At 50.1% G+C, this 19,727-nt stretch overlaps 1 protein-coding gene across 1 annotated transcript; it reads right to left on the reverse strand.

Annotated features, from left to right (window-relative positions):
- Positions 1-3,173: 3,173 nt before the first annotated feature.
- KRT84 (keratin 84) lies at positions 3,174-11,010 on the reverse strand. Its single transcript, XM_006095689.2, is given in 11 exon segments — positions 3,174-3,401; positions 3,404-3,554; positions 3,556-3,652; positions 4,947-4,978; positions 5,446-5,666; positions 6,164-6,289; positions 6,456-6,620; positions 7,548-7,643; positions 8,392-8,452; positions 9,068-9,276; positions 10,513-11,010. Coding segments are annotated over 11 exon segments (1,761 nt in total). The 3' UTR covers positions 3,174-3,296.
- Positions 11,011-19,727: the final 8,717 nt, after the last annotated feature.

Genomic DNA, 19,727 nt, shown 5'->3' on the forward strand with positions numbered 1-19,727 from the left:
TTATTTTTGCTTAAGCAACTGAATGCACTTGCCATTAATATGGAAGGAGCAGAACGGAGGGGAAGAAGGAAGATGAGGCGTTTGTTTTGGGACATGTTTAGTTTGAGATGCCCATTTGATATGCAAATGGAGATGTCAGAGCAACCTGTAAATACCAGCCTGTAGTGAACGGGAGGTCTGGGCTGGAGACATAAACTCAGGAGTTAATGGCATATGGATGGCATTTCAAGCCATGAGACTGGGTGAGGGCACCTATGGGGTGGGATATAGAGAGAAGAGGCCTGGTGGCTGGCGCCTGAGGAGCCCCAGTGTTGACTTGTTGTTTGACTCGGGAGGTCAGAAGCAACGCCTCCCAGTGGCATGTGTTAGTCAGGGTCCAATCAAGGGACCGTACCACGCTGTAACTTGAACAGAGGAAGTTCAATATAGCAATGTTGGGGTGGGAGTCATGAGGGAAAAGAACTCAAATAGTATAGAAATGACTGATGTAAGGACTAGCAACTAGGGCTGTGATAGAGGCCCCAAGGAAAAGCCATGGCTGAGATCCAGACCTCGGGGGAGAGGGCACAGCCACTGCTCGCTGGGTTCCAGAGAAGTCACTGTGGTGCCCCACCAATGGGACTTGCTGGGAACCTTCCATCCAGAACCTACTAGTACACCCTTTAGGGTGCTGGGGAGAGCTTTCTTTCACAAGGAGGTGTCTTGCTGGGGGCACTTTGATATGTAATTGCCCACGAAGGATGCTGAGGAAGCTCCTGGCTGCTGGCTGCTGTGCCAGGGGGCCTGATAGTACCAGGGGTGGGCAAACTTTTTGACTCGAGGGCCGGAACAAAAGCATGGATGGAGTGTTTGTGTGAACTAATATAAATTCAAAGTAAGCATCATTACATAAAAGGGTACGGTCTTTTTTTTTTTTAGTTTTGTTCATTTCAAACGGGCCGTATCCGGCCCACGGGCCGTAGTTTGCCCACGGCTGGTATAGACGGTGTCTGCGCTGCAGGAATCTGCACTGGGAAAATGGCCGAGAGAGCACAGTGGAGGCAAAGTCCCCTACTTCTCAAGGCCTCACCAATGTTTATGGAAATGCCTACAGACAAGGCTTAACTTCATACCAATGGATCTAAGGGGATCAGCTCCATTTGCACAGAGTAGGGAATAAGGGTGAATTTGGAGCCGAGGCAATACATTGATAACTGGCACAGGTGAATGTGGGTCTGGCTGAGGAGAGGCACCAAGGCCAGATGGAGACAACCTTGATGTTGCTGTCACCTGAGGGGTGCATGTGATTTCACATGGGAGATGGGATGGGAAGTCAGGAGCCCCTGGAAGCAGGAGGACAGGAGGTGGCTGGTGAGTCCCGGGTCAGGCAGGCCTTAGGCTGTGAGCAGAACAACCTGTATGTTCTCAGGTTGCTCGATGAAGTCTGAGCATATAAAGATGGAAGGTGTGCTTCCTGTTCTCTAAGGAGGACCCTCCAGGTGAGACAGAGCGGCACCCAGCCCCTGCTGTGAGATATGTGCCCTAATGGGGCTCTGTCATGACTGCACTTTGGCTGACTCCGACCTGTAATACAGACACATCTCCAAATTGGGCATGCTCTCTCCAGTCATGGTTTTTACACATGTTGTTGCCTACCTGGGACACTTCTTCTTCCTTGGTGTGGCTAACTCATCATGCTTCGCATCTCTGCTGGGATACTACATCTTCCAGGAAGCATTTAATGATGCCCAGTCTTGGGCTGGGCCTCTCCTCTGTGTACTGTAGCATCGATTCTACCCTTAACACAGCATTTAGCATACCCGGCCACAAGTGCTTGTTTGCCTGTCCATCTATCAAGTGGGACTGTAAGCTCTCTGAGGATGAGGGCCAAGTCTTGTTCATTGCTATTTCCCCAGTATCAGGCCTGGCAAGTAGTAAGCCCCTATCATATGTTGCATGAATAAATAAAGGTTGATAGGTTGAAAGCTGGGTACAAGAGAAGACGAGATGGCAGGGGGTGTATGAGCAGATCATTCAGGGGTTGGATGCAATGTTAGGAAGTTTGAGCTCTTTGGAAGGCAGTGAGGAGCCACTGAGGACTGTAAGCCGGGTGAGTTTTCTATGTGAGAAAGACCTCTATAGCAGCCTCATAGTGAATGAGTTGGATGAGGGTAAGAGCTGGGACAGAAAAATGAGGAGGCCCCTGCAGTGATGCCAGAGGAACAGGGTGTGGGGTTGGACCCAGGGAACAGATGGAAAGGTTCACCTTGGCCAGGAGAAGGGCACCTCTGGGTTGCAGGGCAATGCCTGGAGAGAAGTGGGATGTTTGGCACTTGCTTTCAGAGCCTCTGCTATAGGTCTTCTCTCCCTTGCTGAACTGTGAGCCCCTCCAGGGAAGGGTCCGAGCCCTCTTTTCTCAGCACCCACTCTATCCCCAGGATAGCCTCTGCCCAAGTCCCAGGATGGAGTCTAGGAGGCAATCTCCCCACCCCCAGCATGATCCAGAAGGAGAGGCCAGAGTCCTAGTGATGTTAGCTTGGCAAGTTTATTGAAAACCCAGGAACACAAAGAGCAGTACAAACAGGTCCCCCAACCCACCCCAGGCCTCTCTGGAGCTTGCAGAATAAACCCTCCTGCAGCGGACAGGGCTGGGCCTCCCTCACACCACCAACAGTTGTGTGGGGTGTAGCGGAGCTCACCCACCTCATGAGCTCACACGCTGCAGAGTTAAACCAACAACCCAGGAAAAGAAGTAGCCAGGATGTATGTCCCTGGAAGAAGAACCATCTCAGGGTACTAAGGGGTCCCCTGAGCCATCAAGGACTCTGGATCCTTCTGAGTCAGGAAACTAGGAAAACACCTTCTCCTGCCAGGGAAAGGAAGAGGAAGGAGGCAAAGGATGCTGGCCCAGCTGCAGTATGGACAGTCAACTTTCCATTCTCCAAACTAGTCCAAAGCTGGGATGGCCATGGTGCCCAAAGACATTCTTTTTGGCTTTGGACTGTGCCTATTCTCCCCAGGCACAGATTTTTGTAATTGTATCAAATCTGAATTCTTGAAGCTGTTCAGATGGATGGTGAGGAGTGAGCCAAAGGAAGGACATTGGGAGTCAGGGAGAAACCCATCTGGATGGGGCTGCGGATGGAGCATCCAGGCAGAGAAGAGTATCCCCGAGAGGAGACAGGCCGGGCAGAGCCGTGTCCCTTCCTGGTAGGAGGGGAAGCCCCCCACCCCCAGCCCAGGGCCCAGGCGCCTTGGGGACAGAAGCAGGGGACACTGAGATGGTTCTTCCCAGGGCAGTGGCTGGCCATAGGCTCTCAGTACTTGGTCCGGCGGGAGGTGGTGGTGGTAGACACGAAGCGGACGCTGGAACCTCGGCTGCTGCGGCCCCCACTGCAGCTGCTGAAGCCGCCCTCGGGTGGGGCAGCGGGCAAGGGATGCTGGGGGTGCAGGGGGTGCAGGACTCTCTCATCAGCACCGAGCCTCCCCGGGAGCCTGTGCTGAGCAGGTCCCCGCTGCCCATGATGACCTGGGCCCCACCTAGGCTGGGAGCCACAGACGCCACCAGAACGGATGCTGCTGCCAGAGAAGGTGACTCTGCCGCGGGAGAGGGTAGAGCTGGAGACCAGGGGCTCAGGCCCACACACCAGGCCACCGCGGGAGCTGCTCACGGCTGCAGGAGGGAGAGATCATCAGTGAGGCTGCATGGCCTTCATGCTCCCTCTGTGGGGTGGGAGGTCAGGGCTCTGGGTGGAGGTGGTCCCTATTGTCTACACAGTCAATATCCACTTCTTCTCTTGTCTGGGTGACTCAAAGGCTGTGACTCTGCTAGTCAAACATTCAGAGTAAATGGAAGGATTCAGTCAATACCCCAGATGTTTGTGTAGAGCCACAGGTTGGTTCTCATTTATATCTGGCCAGTCACGCTGGTTTTGTTGAGAGTATAGTGAGCTGCATTATCCAGACAATGGGAACAGTGGCCTTTATAAACCACTAGGCTTCTGTCTTCCAATTACTCCCTGCCCCTCAGTGGTTCCCACATGGCCCCTCCAATAAGAGTCCCTTGTCAGTTCTGTTCTGACCTCTGTTCAAGCCTGACTCCTGCAGAAAGCCATCCTGGTTGCCCACCCCTCTTGGTGGTCACTGTCATCCAAGCACTTGCAGCTCTGACCCACCCAGGTTACACTCTGTTCAACCTCACATCTGTGTATATTTGTGCTTTTGGAGTCAGAGATCTGGGTTTGAGTTCTGGTTGTGCCACTGACTATGTGACTTCTGGCAAACCACGTATTTTCTCTGAGTGAGTGAAAGGGGGTGGCCAGTGCCTGTTCCTCCCCCCAGGGCTGCTCTGAGGGGTAGGCTGACAGTGGATAGGACTCATCTTCTCAAGAAGATTATAATTCTAGAGGCAGGGGCTGGGGCTCGCCTTCTTTGTGCCTCCACCCTCCAGTGCCAAGCATAGTGCCCTGCAGTGCCAAGCATGGTGCCCTGCATGCTTAGCATGGTGCCCTGCATGCTTTGGGTACAACCAATACTTTGTCTGGCAGCAGCAGCAGCAGCAGCAGCAGCAGCAGCAGTAGGGGGACTTCCATTCAGCTTTGTCCCATCCCCTGCCATCAGGGTGTAGGGAACTCCCTGGCAGATGCCTTTCATTCCTCCCCTGGCTTTTGTCCTTAAAGGACAAGGCCACTAAAAACGAAAGGGCTGCTGCTCTTCTGGAACCCTCTCCCACCCAGGAGGCCCTGCAAACCTTGGTGATTGCATACCCTGGGGAGGGTAGGCTCAGGGGAGATCTCAGACCTCTGCTAAGGGGATGCTCTAGTCCAGGGGCCAGATGGTCCCTGCTCCCCTGACTGTCCTGGCCAGCCCAGCCATGGGCTCCTGACCCCAATGTGGGCCTGAGTTTAAAGGAAATTTGAAGGGCATTAGGAGAGAAATGTGTAGAGGAAAAGACTTCAGTTTCTTACATATGTTTACTGGTCCAACACCTTCACAGATCCTGGAGAGAGAAAGAAATAAGTCAGTTCACAAGTAGTGTTGTTCTCTGGAAACCCGCTTGCTCTCAGAAGGGCTTTCCTGGCTGAGTAGACCAGTGGACCAGTGGTTTTCACCCAGCTGTACAAGCATCCAGAGAGCTTTGAAAAGTGACATGTTCCTAGACCTTACCCCAAAACGATTTAACAAGCTAACCAAATCTTTTAAACAAGCTAACCACATCAAGCAAAACTCTGTTTCTGATGCAGCCTGTCTGCAAACTTGCATTTACGAGGCACAGACTTAGAGTCATCTTCTAATCCCTTGCCAGGGTCAACCCAACTAATATTTGCAGAAAAGGCTCTCTTACTTCTGGAGATGGATATTTCAGCATTTCTTCACCTGGTCGCTGTCCCCTCCTCCCCCGCTGCTTAGTCCAGATGTCCAAGTCCGACCTCATTCCCTCTTGGTGCCCCGTGAGTGAGCACTCACCGGATCTCCTCGCCCTCCAGCAGGCGCCTGTAGGTGGCGATCTCAATGTCCAGGCCCAGCTTGACGTTCATCAGTTCCTGGTACTCGCGCAGCTGCCTGGCCATGTCCTGCTTGGCCTGCTGCAGGGCGCCCTCCAGATCTGCCAGCTTGCATTTGGCATCTTTGAGGGCTGCCTCACCCCGCTGCTCCGCCTCAGCCACTGCGGCCTCCAGCTTGGCCCGCTGCAGGGAGGGCAGTTTGCTGGTGGGTTTTGGCAGAGACCAGGGGACCCCTAGGTGGGGCTCGAAACACTGCCGCCTGTTAGTGGGGACACAGCCTGGTGCCAAGCCAGGGATGGAGCCCATGTGGCTACTTTCCTAGGGACCGTGAACCTGCAGTTTGATGTCAACAGAGGCGAAGCATTGCTTTTTTTCAGTTTCTAATCCAGTGACTTTGCACTTCCTTATATCTGCTGCTCCAAGAGCCATGGGCTCCAGAGTAAAACTATTCTTTGCCCTCCACCTGCTCCTTCAAGTTGACCCCAAGCCTTTTCTTCTATATGGGAGACCCTCCTTTCCTTCCACATTTTCCTCTCCCAGGAAGTCTTTTTGTACTAATCCCTCCATTCCTCCATTTCTGGGTCCTGATGGTCTCCCCTATATCATCAGACTTAGAGCTCCCCAAATTCAGAGCCCTGCTTCTCCTTCCTCTGGGGCTTTCTCTATTTTCTTTTGCCCACCTGAGTCTTGGCGTGCTCGATCTCTGTCTTCAGCCTCTGGATCATGCGGGTCAGCTCATTGATCTCATTCCGTGTGTTGCGCAGGTTGTCACAGTGTTGGCCAGCTGTCACCCGCATCTCCTCATACTGTGGGGTGGGTGGGGAGAGGGGGATGTTCTGAGGGCTCAAAGGTTGGATCAAGACCACAGCTTCAACTGAATTGGGGGTCTCGCACCTCCATGAGGCCCACTTTGTTGTACCTGGGTCTCACCCCAAGGCTACCTACACCCCTTCCCAGCCTGCCTCTGCCCACCTTGGTCTGGTACCAGGCCTCAGCATCAGCCCGACTGCGCCTGGCAACCTCTTCATATTGGGCCTTGATTTCAGTGATGATTCCATCCAAGTCCAGGTCCCGGCTGTTGTCCATCTTCACAATGACCGAGGTCTCTGAGATGTGTGACTGCAGCAGCTGGATTTCCTGTGTTGGAGGATCAGTAAGAGAGAGGGACTCAGAGTCCCATCAGTGGCCAGGATGCTGCCACAGTGTCCCCAGGATGTAGTGTCAAGAGCAGAGAGTATTGTTTGTTCAGAGCAAAGTTATGGGGCAGGCCATCCAAACCAATGGTGAAGAAAAAGGCATGGCCAAGAACCACTTCTGTTTGACTTTAAAGTCTTATTATGTACTCAGAGACATCCCTTTACCACCCTAACTTTTGCTTAGGTGAATATTAAAACCATGGGGGCCTAGGCTTTAGGTGAAGAAGAGTGAGAGCTATACTAGGGATACACTTTTCTTTGGATTATCCTCAAAGTGGCTGTGCCATTCATGGATTATTGAGAGCTGACAATATTTTAGAACATGATGGTCTAGGAATTTTACACCTCAAGTCCTTAACAGAACCAGGGGGCATGGAACTGGCCTGCGAGGTGATGGCTCCAGAGGGAGCTTTCTTTAGGGTTTCCATTCAGAGCCAGACATTCAGCTCTGGCTGGGTCTGTATCAGACCAAACAGACCATTTATGAAGCAAAAGAGAGCTAGTTCATTTGGCCAATTAGGTCAAACATGATTTTTTTTTGTTACCTCTCCTAACAAATCAGTTTTCCAGAGTCTTCTGATCAATAGATTGAAAGTGATATTCCTAGACCCCGATCTTTGGATTGGTCAACTAGGGGTTGTACCATGGATCCAAGAAGTTTATACATAGATCTGAGTCAGGCTGCTGAGAAGCCTGCTTACCTAACCTTCTCCACTGATAGATCTATTGACATATAGAGGATATAGATTTGAGTGGGAGAAAAGATGTATGACACCAAATGTTAGAAAATGTGCCAGTTCAGGGGAAGCCCCAAGGGAGTCCAGGCTAAGCAGTGATCTCATATGGCTGAGAGGGGATGAGCCCTTACCTCCATGTATAGAGTTTTCAGGAAGTCAATTTCCTGAGCTAGGGTTTCCACGTTGGCCTCTAGATCAGATTTATGTAAGAAATTTGAGTCCACATCCTGCATAAAAGAGAGAAGGATAAGATGTATATTACTTTGCACTGTTTAACCCCTGCCCCCACCTTGGTGGAGTCTGGGGATGGGTGGGAAGATCAGACCAGTCCCACAGGGCCAGGCCAGGCTATGGGATGGGTGGTAAAGTCACTGGGTGGAACTGCAGTTCAGTGACTGTGGCTCTTCTCCTGCTGCAGCATAAACACTCCCCTGGGGCCGCTGGATCTCTCCTGATGCTTATTTAGAGGCAAGGAGAATCTGGATAATCCCAGGCATCTAAATAATAAAAGGACATCTATACAATTTAACCTGCCCTGGCTGGTTTGCTCAATGGTTAGAGTGTCAGCCCACGGACCGAAGGGTCATGGGTTCAATTCCTGGTCAAGGGTGTGTACCTCAGTTGTAGTCTGGCCCTGGTTGGGATGAGGGCAAGAGGCAGCTGATTGTGTCTCTCTCACATTGATGTCTCTCTCCCTCTCTCTCTCTCTCTCTCTCTCTCTCTCTCTCCCTCCCTCCCTTTCTCTTCTCCCTCTTCCACTCTGTCTAAATATCAATGGATTAAAAAATAAATAAATAATCTAACCGATCTTAAATAATCTGAGACCAAATTAGAACTTTGAAGAGAGCTTGTGTGACCTTAAGGGTTCCCCTCTGTGTGAGTGGTCTGAGACAGCACAGGGATGCCTGGGCAGTGTCCTGAGGGGTCTCAAGGACATTTGCTTTCTAGAGAAGTTTACCTATTGCTTTCCCTTACCTTCTTCAGAGTCACAAACTCATTCTCAGCGTTGGCCCGGAATTCCACCTCTTCTTCGTACCTGGATGATTAGAATTAGGACAGTGAGTTCTCATTCTGAACTGAGAGCCAATGACGTCCAACTTCCCAGTGAGCCTCTTAAGACCTCTCTGCTCCACCCAGGAGCACAGCTTCCTGTTGTTACCTACAGGTTCTCAGCCATTCTGTCCTTTCTGTAAGACCTTACATGAACCAGTAGCCCTCAGTTTCTCCAAATCCCTTTAACATTCTCAAATAGGATGTGGGGCCTGAAAACATGGTGCATTTCTTTGCTCCTCTGCTAGAAAAGATTTAGTCATTGCACATGACCATAGAGGAAGTAGGACCCAACTTGTTGCTGAATGTGGGCACTGTTCTCACAATCAGAGGGCTCTTTTTTCTGGGGCTAACTCACCCATTTCCACAGTGAGAATTAGGAAAAAAACATGCCTAATTCCAAGCCTCCTTTTTCCTCAGGACCTATGGAGGGCCTTCTCCTGCTCCCTTACATATCACTGCCCCCACATCTGTCTACAGACTGTGTATAGAAACCAGCATTCAACCCTGACCCTTCCAGCTGCTCTCATCTGAGCTTGGTCACTGCTTTAGGGACCAGCCCATGCCTGTCCTTGGTCAGTGTGGTCCAGATGCCACTCACTTCTTCTTGAAACCTTCAAGGACATCCTGCATGTTGTTCCTCTCAGCCTCCAGACGGGCCCGGTCGCTGCTGGCTGCATCCAGCTGCCTCCGCAGGTTAGTGATGTAGCTCTCGAAGAGGGGCTCCAGGTTGCTTTTGGCACACTTCTGCTCTTGGAGGAAGTTCCACTTGGTCTCTAGAAGCTTATTCTGCTGTTCCAAGAACCGCACCTAAACCCACAAGGGCACAGAAAGGGCAATTGAAGTGCTTGATAGAGTCACTTATATGCTCACCAGTTCTTCAGATGGTCAGAAATGACTCCCGACACTGTGGTGACATTGTTCTCTCCTCTGTTGACATTAATTCCTGCTCTAATTCAGTAGAACATGGAAGAGCAGGCCTGTGACCCCCTCTTCGTGCTCAGCCAGGCTCAGCTACAAACAGAGGCTTTTGAACCAAAGCACCCGAGGACCGTTTCTCCTTCTGCTCTCTGAAAAAGGTGTAAACCAGTTCACTGGGAAGTTAGAAAGATTGATTCTGCCTGAGCTGGGGTTTGTCTATGCCTAAAAACTGATGCCAGCCATCCTGGCAGGAAGTGAGGAGGAGAGTGAGGTACATTTGGGGCAAGATATGTCATTAGGAGGTGGGAATTCTCAGGTCAGAGGTCATACCCATCATCCCAGATATTCCATCAGCTGAGATTTGTAGAGCTGGAGGAGAACTTAGGGATCATTTGCTCCAGCCCCTCATTTTAGATGAGGAAACTAAAAAAGCTCACAGAAGTGAGTTTCCAATCTCAGATGCAATCAGAGCATCCCCACTCCATGGAGACATGGTTTGTGGGATGTCAGTTCCACATCACTGTTCCTCTCATCAGCCTGAAGATCAGTGACTACCTATGGTAGTTCCCCACTATTTCCCTCAATCTAGGCAAATGGGCTGAGTCTGGATAACCTATGTGGAGATATGAATTCTTTGTTTTCTAAAAAAATTACTCAACTCCATTATCCAATTTCCTAAGCCTGGTCAGATGTGGCCACCCAGCCTCAGGAACTATGAACACTTCAAAGAGAGCATGAGGGACTCAAAGAATAAAACCTTTTAAACCTATATCAGGTGACACCTGGCCAAAGTCCTACTGTTTCCAACCTATCTGGGAGATCGTTCTAAGTGACTAGGTAGTAGGTCTTAGTTTGTCCAGATGCCCTCAGACTTGGCTGGAGGTTCCTCTTTCCTCCAAAAGATGCAACCTCTGTGTTAGTCTAGCCCTCCATGCAGTGCTCCTCAGGCCCATCCTTGCTCTACAGCAGAGTGATCCGGAAATCATACTGTAATGCCTTTGGTTGACACCTAAAGGATCTTGGGGTCAAGGTGAATGCCCTAGGCCTGGGCTATTTCTTCTTAAGGGAAAGAACACCCAATGCATTTTAGCTCTTACCATCCCAGACCCAGGGATTGAACTGTACCTTGTCAATGAAGGAAGCAAATTTGTTGTTGAGGGTCTTGATTTGCTCCTTCTCATCTCGCTTCACCCTCTGAGCATTGGGGTCAATCTCCAGGTTGAGAGGGGTCAGCAGGCTCTGGTTAACAGTCACTGCTGTGATAGACGGGGCTGCTGGGACTCCAATTCCTCCAACTCTGTAGCCAAAGCCAGGGCCACCAAAGCCATAGCCAAGGCAACTGCTGGCTCCAAACCCTAGACCAGCACCACACCCACCACCAGCACCAAAGCCAACTCCACAGTGGATGGGACGAGAGCCTACAGCTGCTATCCGGGGTGAGCATGATCCATAGGTGATGACACTCCGACTACCAAAACTGCCAAGGCCTCGGAAGCTGGACCCACTCCTGCAGGAGACGGAGCTGGCTCGAAACCTGTTCAGGTTCTGCGGGGCCATTGCTGAGCAAGAGCTGAAGTTGCCCACACGACGACCAGAGCTGGCTCGGTAGGAGCGGCAAGACATGATGGCTTCCTGGATGAGAGCAAAGCAGCAATTGCAGAGTGTGGGGTGAGCTGGAGCTGGGAGTCCCTCTGAGGCTAGTGGATTCCTTTCACCCCTTTTATGTGTGTGGGGATCTGAGGATTGGCCCCATAAAAATGGAAAAAGCCATTTGGAGGCATTTATGAGCTTGGGTAGTTAGCAGAAATTCTTCATGCCTATAACCTCCTTAACAATGAGCTAATCTCAGGCACACCTATTCTCTTTAGGATTAGGGCTATAACATCAAACCTATAAATATTAAAAACGCATAAACACATAAACATTATGGTCCCATTTTTTCCCACAAGTCCACCACAATTGCCATTATGGGGATATTAATTTGCTTTGGTCATAAATCCAATAGACTTTTGCATTGCAAATGTGGCTAACCACCAGAAAGTTAGGATGGTGGTAGCTCTAAAGTTAAGAGGCTCACAGGGATGCATCTATATAGACATATCCCTTTAAAGAGGTGGGATGTGCAGAAGAGAGACAGGATCTGCAGAGCTCCAACTAAGAAATAATACGGCGCCCTGGCCGGTGTGGCTCAGTTGTTTGGGTGCTGTCCTGTGCACCGGAGGGTTGCCAGTTTGATTCCCGGTCAGGGCACATGCTCGGTTTCATGCTCGAGTTCCCAAAGGGGCCATGCAAGAGGCAGCCAATTGATGTTTCCCTCTCACATTGATGTTCTCTCTCCCTCACTCTAAAAAGCAATAATACTATTTTTTTAATAAAGAGAAAAAAAGAAATACACTTTATTGCATTTCTGTAGATGAATTAAATAGTCCAAAAATCTTTAGCGGTGCTTTATCTATCCTCTATGATCTGGTTTGGCTCTGGTTTGGCTGTTTACATAGGAGTTCAATCTTTAGCAAAGCTGTTAGTGTAGACACATGCCTAATTTGATTCATTCATTCATTCATTCATTCATTCATTCACTTACTCACTCACTTAATAATTATCAGGTGCCTACTCTGTCCCAGTCAGTGTGCTTGGTACTGAAGGTAAAGAGATAAGAAAGATGGTCTTTGCCCTCTTGGTGGTGGTGGAAGATTAATCTTGAGGACTTCTGTCACATAATTTGAGGCCAAAGCACACCAATAATTTGGCCATTTATCTGTGTGGAAAGTCAGCCACATGATTTTTGAGCCCCTCCATCCCCAATACACATGAGGGCTTATTAATAGCTCTGTTTATTCAGGTTCTTTTAATTATTGATGAATTTTTGGTTAGGATAGTGAAACGCAAGCAATAAGTATCAATATAGAAAATGAAAAGTTCTAAGCAACTGGATATTGTTATTGATATTGCAGATATTTCAGGACCCAGAGGCATGTGTTTACCTTTTTAATTCTAGTGGGTGACATGGTTGGTATCACCTGTCTTTCCTGTGCCTGGAGGAACTTGTGCTTAACTGGATACTGGAATTTTGGGGGATACTTGGGATTCTACTTGGAAGAGGATGTGAGCTTTTGACTGGAGCTCCTTTCTTCTTTCCTAATATTTATACCTTTTCTTCCCTTTTCTTGCCTTATTGCATTAGCTATGGTTCCAGTACGATGTTGAAAAGTAGTGGTGAGAGGGGACATCTTTGCTTTATTCCTAATTTTAGTAGGAAAGTGTCAAGCTTCCCATCATGAAGCATGCTATTAGCTGTAGGTTTTGGGGTAGATATTCTTTATCTAGTTGAGGAAGTGCTCCTCTATTCCTAGTTTACCACTGTTTTCCATAGGCCCAGTCACCAGGTGTGTGTCTAATGGGAGAAGAAGCAGAAAAATAATAACAAGAGAATATTTCTTGTGAAGATTATTAATGACCTCCATGTTGCTAAATTCAGTGCTCTGTTCTCAGATCTCATTTAACCTGATTTATTAGCAAGTATTTGATATAGTGGATCATTCCTTTTCCTTGAAATACTTTCTTCTTTTGGTTTCCAGAGAGCACACTCTCCGATTTTCTTGCCATATTACTGGCTGCTTCTTTTTGGTCTCCTTAGCCAGTTCCTTTTCATGTCTTCAACCTGTAGACACACAGCACTCTTGGACTCAGCCCTTGTACCTTTTCTCATCTTTATCCATGCTCATTCCCTTGGTGAGATCATTCAGCCTCATGACTTTAAATACTATCCATCCACTGATGACTGCCAAGAGCATATCTTTATCCTGGACTTCCTCTCTGTACTCCACATGTATACTCTGATCAATGTCTCTCTTTGGATATCAAATAAGCACCTCAACCTTACTATCTCCAAAACTGTTCTCCCAAATGTTCATGCTAATATGTTCCAACTTGCTAGGCTCACCCCCCCTGCAGTAGCTCAGGCCACAAAATCCGAGAGCCATCCTTTATTCCTCTGTTTTCTCCATATTCCACATTCAATCCAGTGGCAAATCCCACCTTCATAACGTATCTGGACTCCTACCACCTCTCACTCTGCCCACTGCCGCCATGTGCGCCCAGGCTTCTCGCTTCTCACGGAGTGATTGACACAATCGCCAGTCTGCCTCCCTGTGTCCTCCTTTGCCCCATCCAGTATTTTCTTAACACCACAGTCAATCATCCATAAAAACATGTTAGATCATGTCATTTCTATGCTCAAACCCTTCTAAGGGTTTCCCATCCGACTCAGAGTAAATGCGATACAAAATCTGCCTCCCCGTTTATTGACCTTGCTGTCCTCAGCCACTCTGGCCTCCTGGTTGTCCATCAAACAGGCAGGAAAACTCCTGCCTCATGCACGACACCCTCACCCCCACCCCACACCACCCCACTTGCTCTTTTCTCTGCTGGGAACTCTTTTTCCTCAAATGGCTACATGGCCAGGTCCCTCAATTCCTCCAGGCCTAGAATCGTAGGTCACCCTCTATTTAAGCCCCTAAATCCCCCATGTACTGCCTGTCTGCCCTCCCCACTCCCTTCTCTCCTCAGCAGCCCTCACCTCTGAGGTCCTCTCCTGGGTGGATCTGCTGGCTCAGAGTCTGTCCCTCTTGCTGGACTAAAGATCCAGGAGGCAGGCACCGTGTTTCCAGTGCTTAATTGTGTGGGGCACATGATTGAATGAATGGATTACCCAAAGATGAAAAGCAGAGGAAAGGGGGAGACAGGAGCAGGGTGTAAAAGGAAGAGGGATTTAGGCATTTGGTGGTGCAGAAACTCAACTGTTCACAGGGGAACCAACCCAGTTTGACCTCCAGCTCCTGCCTCTTGGGGTTTAAATCTGGCACTTGGAGGAAAGGGCATCCCCTTCCTCTGGGGATCCAGGAGACTGGGGAGGGGACCCCTGTGGAGGTGAAAGGGAGAGGGGAGCTGGAGGGATGGCATAGAGAACACCAGCTAGTGTGCCAGGCCCAGGACAGAAGACTTGACCCAGCCCTTGGAGTTAGATGGACCGAGACACAGTCCCCGTGTGGCCACCTACCAGCAGTATGACCTTGGACAGGGTGCACCGAGGGCAGGGTGGTGGCAGGGTTCTGCTCTGGGGAGTAGGCAATAAGGAGTACCTGACTGTAGAGAACTTAAAATCAATAATATAACCAACTAAAAGTTGATCCACTTTTTATTGTCACTGTGCACTGCTAGTCAGCAAACACTCTCCCTCTATGGTATACTAGTTACTTGGGGGAAATTATTTTACTTCTCTAAGCCTCAATTTTCTTATCTGTAAAATGGAATGATCCCTACTTCCCAGGATCTTGAGGATTAAATCTGAAAGCCTTTGAGTGTACACTGTGTGGTTATTGTCATCCATTCACTCCCTGCTGTCTTTCCTTCCTCCTTCCCTCTTTTTCTTCTGCCCCTTCTCCTCTCTCTTGCACAATCCTCCCTTCCCTTTGAAGCAGTCATCCTGTTCCAGCCCAGCACCCCACCCCCTTCCCGCTCCAGCAGGTGCTCATTACCCCATCAGCCATTCTGGGGCTGTCCCAGTGTGGGCTCAGCTTCCTTCAACCCTGACCAGCCGGGCAGGGTGGTGGGTAATTGGGATCAGTCAAGCATAACCCCTGTTCTGGGATGAGCTGACACCATCAGCAGTTTATAGTTCTGAGGCATTATTTCGCCAGATCGTGCATAACACAAGCCTCAGTCATTTTTAGGGGGTGGCAGGTGGGGAGAGGCTGAGGAGTCACCCTGCAAACCCCAGGCTGAAGGTGTTGCTGCTCCCACAGTTTCTTCTTACTGCTGTCAGTTGGCCTGTAATGTAATCCTGAGATCTGCTGGCCTGGCCCAGCCACAGCACCTCACTTTGCTGCTGTAGTGTGGTTGCTGGCTCATCGCCAAGCTGTCTGTGCAGTGGGGAGGAGGGAGACTGCTGGGAGGGAAGAGAAGAGAGGAGGTGGAGGGAGGGGCTAAGCCGGGTCTGGGGACCCCGGGCTCCCTGTGGCTGTGTGTGTGTGTGTGTGTGTGTGTACACACACGTACGCACTCGCATGGGAAGGAGAGTGACAGGGAAATCCCAGATGCTAAGAAGGCTTTGCTAAAAGCCACCTTCTTCAGAGTGTTTCCATTTTGCCCAGAGACAAGTTTGTGCTGGAGAGAGGCCCTCACAGGAAGGTGTTCATGCTGAGACCTGCCCTTTGGGCAGGGAAGCTCCTGAGTCCCCTAGCAGAAGGAGGGGCCGGTAAGACAGGTTGAGCCCACCTCTGCCCTCTCTACCCCTCTGCCCTCTCAGACTGATGACCCTGAGATGGAATCTAAACGCCTCCCAGGAGAGATAAAGCACCCCTCTTGTTCGGGCCCATCCCCATCCTCCAGGCAGGATGATTTTTTTAGGTTTAATCCAAATTTCCTCTCATTGTCCACAGAGCTTCACCAGTCCAGGGTAAAAATATTGCATCTCATAGACATAAGGTCAGTTTGCTTCAACAGACCTTTATGGGCACTGATGTGTGCCCGGCACTGTGTTTAGGTGCTGGGATGGCTGGTGCCCAGCCCTCTTCCTCTGTCGGGCTCAGTGGTCCTATGTTTCCCTCCTCTGCTCGCAGTCCCATTCCTGAAACCAATCCAAGCTCTGGGTGGAGAGTGGCAGTAAAGGGTGCACCTGAGGCCACTGATGGGGCTGGGATGAGGAAGGTATCCTGGAGAAGTGCCTCTGGGCACCAAGGCAGAGAGCACCTGAGGGAGGGGCAGTGGGGGAAGGAAGGGCCTTGTCGGGGGAAGAGAGGCCCCCGTGAGAAGGTAAGAAGAGGAACAAGGAAACGGGAGACATTCTGGGAGACAGACACAGACACAAGGAGCTCTACCTGGATTCTCCCGCCCTCCCCAGGCCTCGTTGGGTGGTTCCCCACCATTCCTCGCAGGGGTGCTCTGGGAGGGCCTGCATTTGGCGTCCCAAGGGTGAAGAGAATATAGTGAGGCTTTAGCTTTACTCATCTGGGTGTCCTTTCCACCCCGGGGGAGGAGGAGGGGCCTGATCCTCCCTGTATCCCAGCACCTGGGAGTCTGGCCCAGGGAGAAAGAAGCCCAGGAGGTGTTTGCCCAGGTGAATGGAGTGTAAATCACTGGGCCACCACCAGGAGGCACTTTTCCCCACCTGCTTTGATTCATCCCTTGGGGAAGCAGGAAGGAGGGGGTCACTGCTGCACATCACTAAGGGGTTCCCCTAGTGAAAGTGCTGGAGGGGGTCTGCCCAGGCTCAGAGCTCACATCCAGGACTGAGCGGGGGCACCTTCACTATTGGGTGGAGTCGTGCCTCCCCTTCCCAGGGTCCTGGGCACTCAGAAATGGGAAGTTCCACATGGATGGTCCTCAGGCCCAAGCCCATCTCTCAGTGATGGTGGGGGAATGCCCTTCCTCTCCTCCTTTATTCCAGTGGGTGTTTCCTGGTTCCATACGTAGTCATCTATGGGATAGAGGTGGGTGGTCTATTGGGATCTCCTAGACTAGAGCTTTGAGTTATTAATCAGCAAGGAGCTTAGCTGGCTCTCGAGTCAGGTCCAGAGTGATGGGAATTCAAGTGGCAACTGAGGCTGTGTGGCCCCATTGTTCTGTCCCCTGCTTTCATGTGTCCCTGAATCTCAGGCCTCACGGTGGGTGCTGTGCGCCCTGGCTTCCCCTAAGCCCTGCTGTCCTTCAGGATCCAGCTCACCTGCCCCTCCTCCTGGGCACCTTCCCAAGGCCCCTGACTAGTGTGGGACCCTCATATATGTTCCCCTTCACAATTCTCACATCTCAATTCTCACATCTGTAATTTCCTGCTCCAGGTCTGAATTTCCTGCTATTTATCATTGAGCTATATTTCACATAACTCACTCATTTTATCTTATTTTATTTTTTTAAATATATTTTATTGACTTTTTACAGAGAGGAAGGGAGAGGGATAGAGAGTTAGAAACATCAATGAGAGAGGAACATCGATCAGCTGCCTCCTGCACACCTCCCACTGGGGATGTGCCCGAAACCAAGGTACATGCCCTTGACCGGAATCAAACCTGGGACCTTTGAGTCTGCAGGCCGACGCTCTATCCACTGAGCCAAACCAGTTATGGCAACTCACTCATTTTAAATGCACAATTCACTGATTTTGGTATATGCCTAGATATGTGCAATTATCATCACTGTCAATTTTAGAACCTCAAAAAATCCTTTAGTTATCACCCCCATACTTTCCCCTCATCTCCTGTCTTCTCCTTCCTCCAGCCCTAAGCAACCACTAATCTGCTTCCTGTCTTTTAGATTTCTATATTCTGGACTTTCATATGAAAGGAATCATATACCACATGGTCTTTGTGACTTGCTTCTTTTACCTTCCATAATATTTCCAAGGTTCATCCATGTTGTAGCACGTGTCGCTCCATTCCTTTTATGACTGAACAATATTCCATTGTATGAATATACCACATTTTGATTATCCATTTGCCCATTAATGGATATTTGGGTTGTTTCCACCTTTTGGCCATTGTGAATAGTGCTGGTATAAACATCCACGTGCAAGTTTTGGTGTGGAAATGTGTTTTCCTTTCTCCTGGGTATATACCTAGGAGTGGAATTGCTGGGACATATGGTAACTATGTGTTTAACATTTGAGGAACCACCAGACTGTTTTCCAAAGTGGCTGCACCAGTTTACAGCCCCTATAATGGGCTCTAGGTGCTATGTCTACCAGGTGAGTTGGCCTGACTATGACTGTCTTGTTCACCACTGTGTCACCAGCCCCTCGGTGGCCTGACTCAGCAGGTGCTTCGTAAGTGCATATTGAGTGAAAGAAGTGAGTGGATGGGTTCTTTTGAATCTGCTGCCCATGGATAATGAACCTGAGACTTCCCTTCAGACTCTGCCCTTACAATCTTCTCTGTGAATCTCTCTCTGATCCCCTTGCTGGGCACAATCATGAGTTTCTCTTTCTCATAGCCTCACACTCCCTGGCTCTCCTCCTGTGTGATGCAGAGTCCCTCCAGGGTTCAGAGGGTCTTAGTCACCCCTGTACCACCAGCTCCTCATGCAGGGCTTGGCGCAGAATAGATGCTCTGGGTGGGGCTGTGGGAGAAGGGAACCTGTGCCTCAACGCTCAGGAGAGGGGGAGCCACAGGGGGAATTTGTGGTGGGGGGTTGTTTTGGGTAATCAGTGAAGCAACAGGGAGGGTATCTGGCCCCACAGAGGGTGAAACTGTTGCTACCAAGTCTCATTTCCAGACCTTGGGGCTCCCTAGAGAGGAAGAAGAGATGGAGGGCTCGCCTCCCTGGCTGGGCTGCCACTCATCTTCAGTGCTTTCCCTGGACCAGGAATGTCCTGCACGGAGACTGGTCCACGATGGGGAGGCAGAACCCAGGCTGGGAGCCTGATGAGAACAGACATTATAGGGGCCCCATGAACTTTCTCTAGGACACGTGCAGGGGGCCATGCGGTGAGGAGGCCTATGTACAACAGACACGTGGTTTTTTAATGTGGCAAGTGACTTGTACACTATTGGGGTGTGATGTGCAGTTTTTAAGTCTAATTTGTAAGGGTCCACGTTTATTCCACAGGTCACTAGCAAATTGTTCATATGTAGTTTTCCCATTTATATAACCACCTTCCTTTTCACCCCAAGTTCCCCAGCTTCCAGCCCCACAGGCGGCTTATTTGTTCTCCCTCAAAGGAGGTTCCTCCTCTCAGACCCACAGAGCAGGTTGAATCACCCTGATTGCTGTAACCTGTGACCAGTTAGTTTATTGGGAACAGACAAGCCCAGAGGCTCTTTGGCAGAGACTTGGATCCCTGGGAGGGTGAGGCTTCTGTGGAAGCGAACCTAGGGGCGGGGCCTCTGGAGGGATGGGGTCAGCCCAGCACCTCCTCCTCCCTCACAGCCCCTGAGCCAGAGCCTCCAGTTGGCTGGTCAGCCCCACATCGCTGCAGCCAGGAAAACGCATTCATATCAGACCCAAAGCAAGAGGGAGTAAAGGGAGAGCGGGTAGGAACCAGGTGGCTGTATACAGAGGTGGGGGCGGGGCTTGACTTCTTTAGCAAATAATGTCAGCTCTCAATTGTCCCTACGTCAAGTAAAAATTCCATGTCCCCTTGCCTTTGTTCTAGGCGTATCTCCACCATCAACGGCCAATGGGAGCTCAGGGAAGAGACGCATTTTCATAGCGTGAGCTCAACACATTTGAGCAGGTAAATCTACAGCTAAAGGCCACCTATGGATTCTGTGTTAACTGAGAGGGCCTGGATAGGTCCTGAGTGATCCCCAAATCCTGGCTTTGGAATTCAGAATGGGATTTTGGAA

The sequence above is a fragment of the Myotis lucifugus genome, unplaced genomic scaffold, assembly GCF_000147115.1.
Source record: "Myotis lucifugus unplaced genomic scaffold, Myoluc2.0 scaffold_160, whole genome shotgun sequence".
NCBI classification, from domain to species: domain Eukaryota; kingdom Metazoa; phylum Chordata; class Mammalia; order Chiroptera; family Vespertilionidae; genus Myotis; species Myotis lucifugus.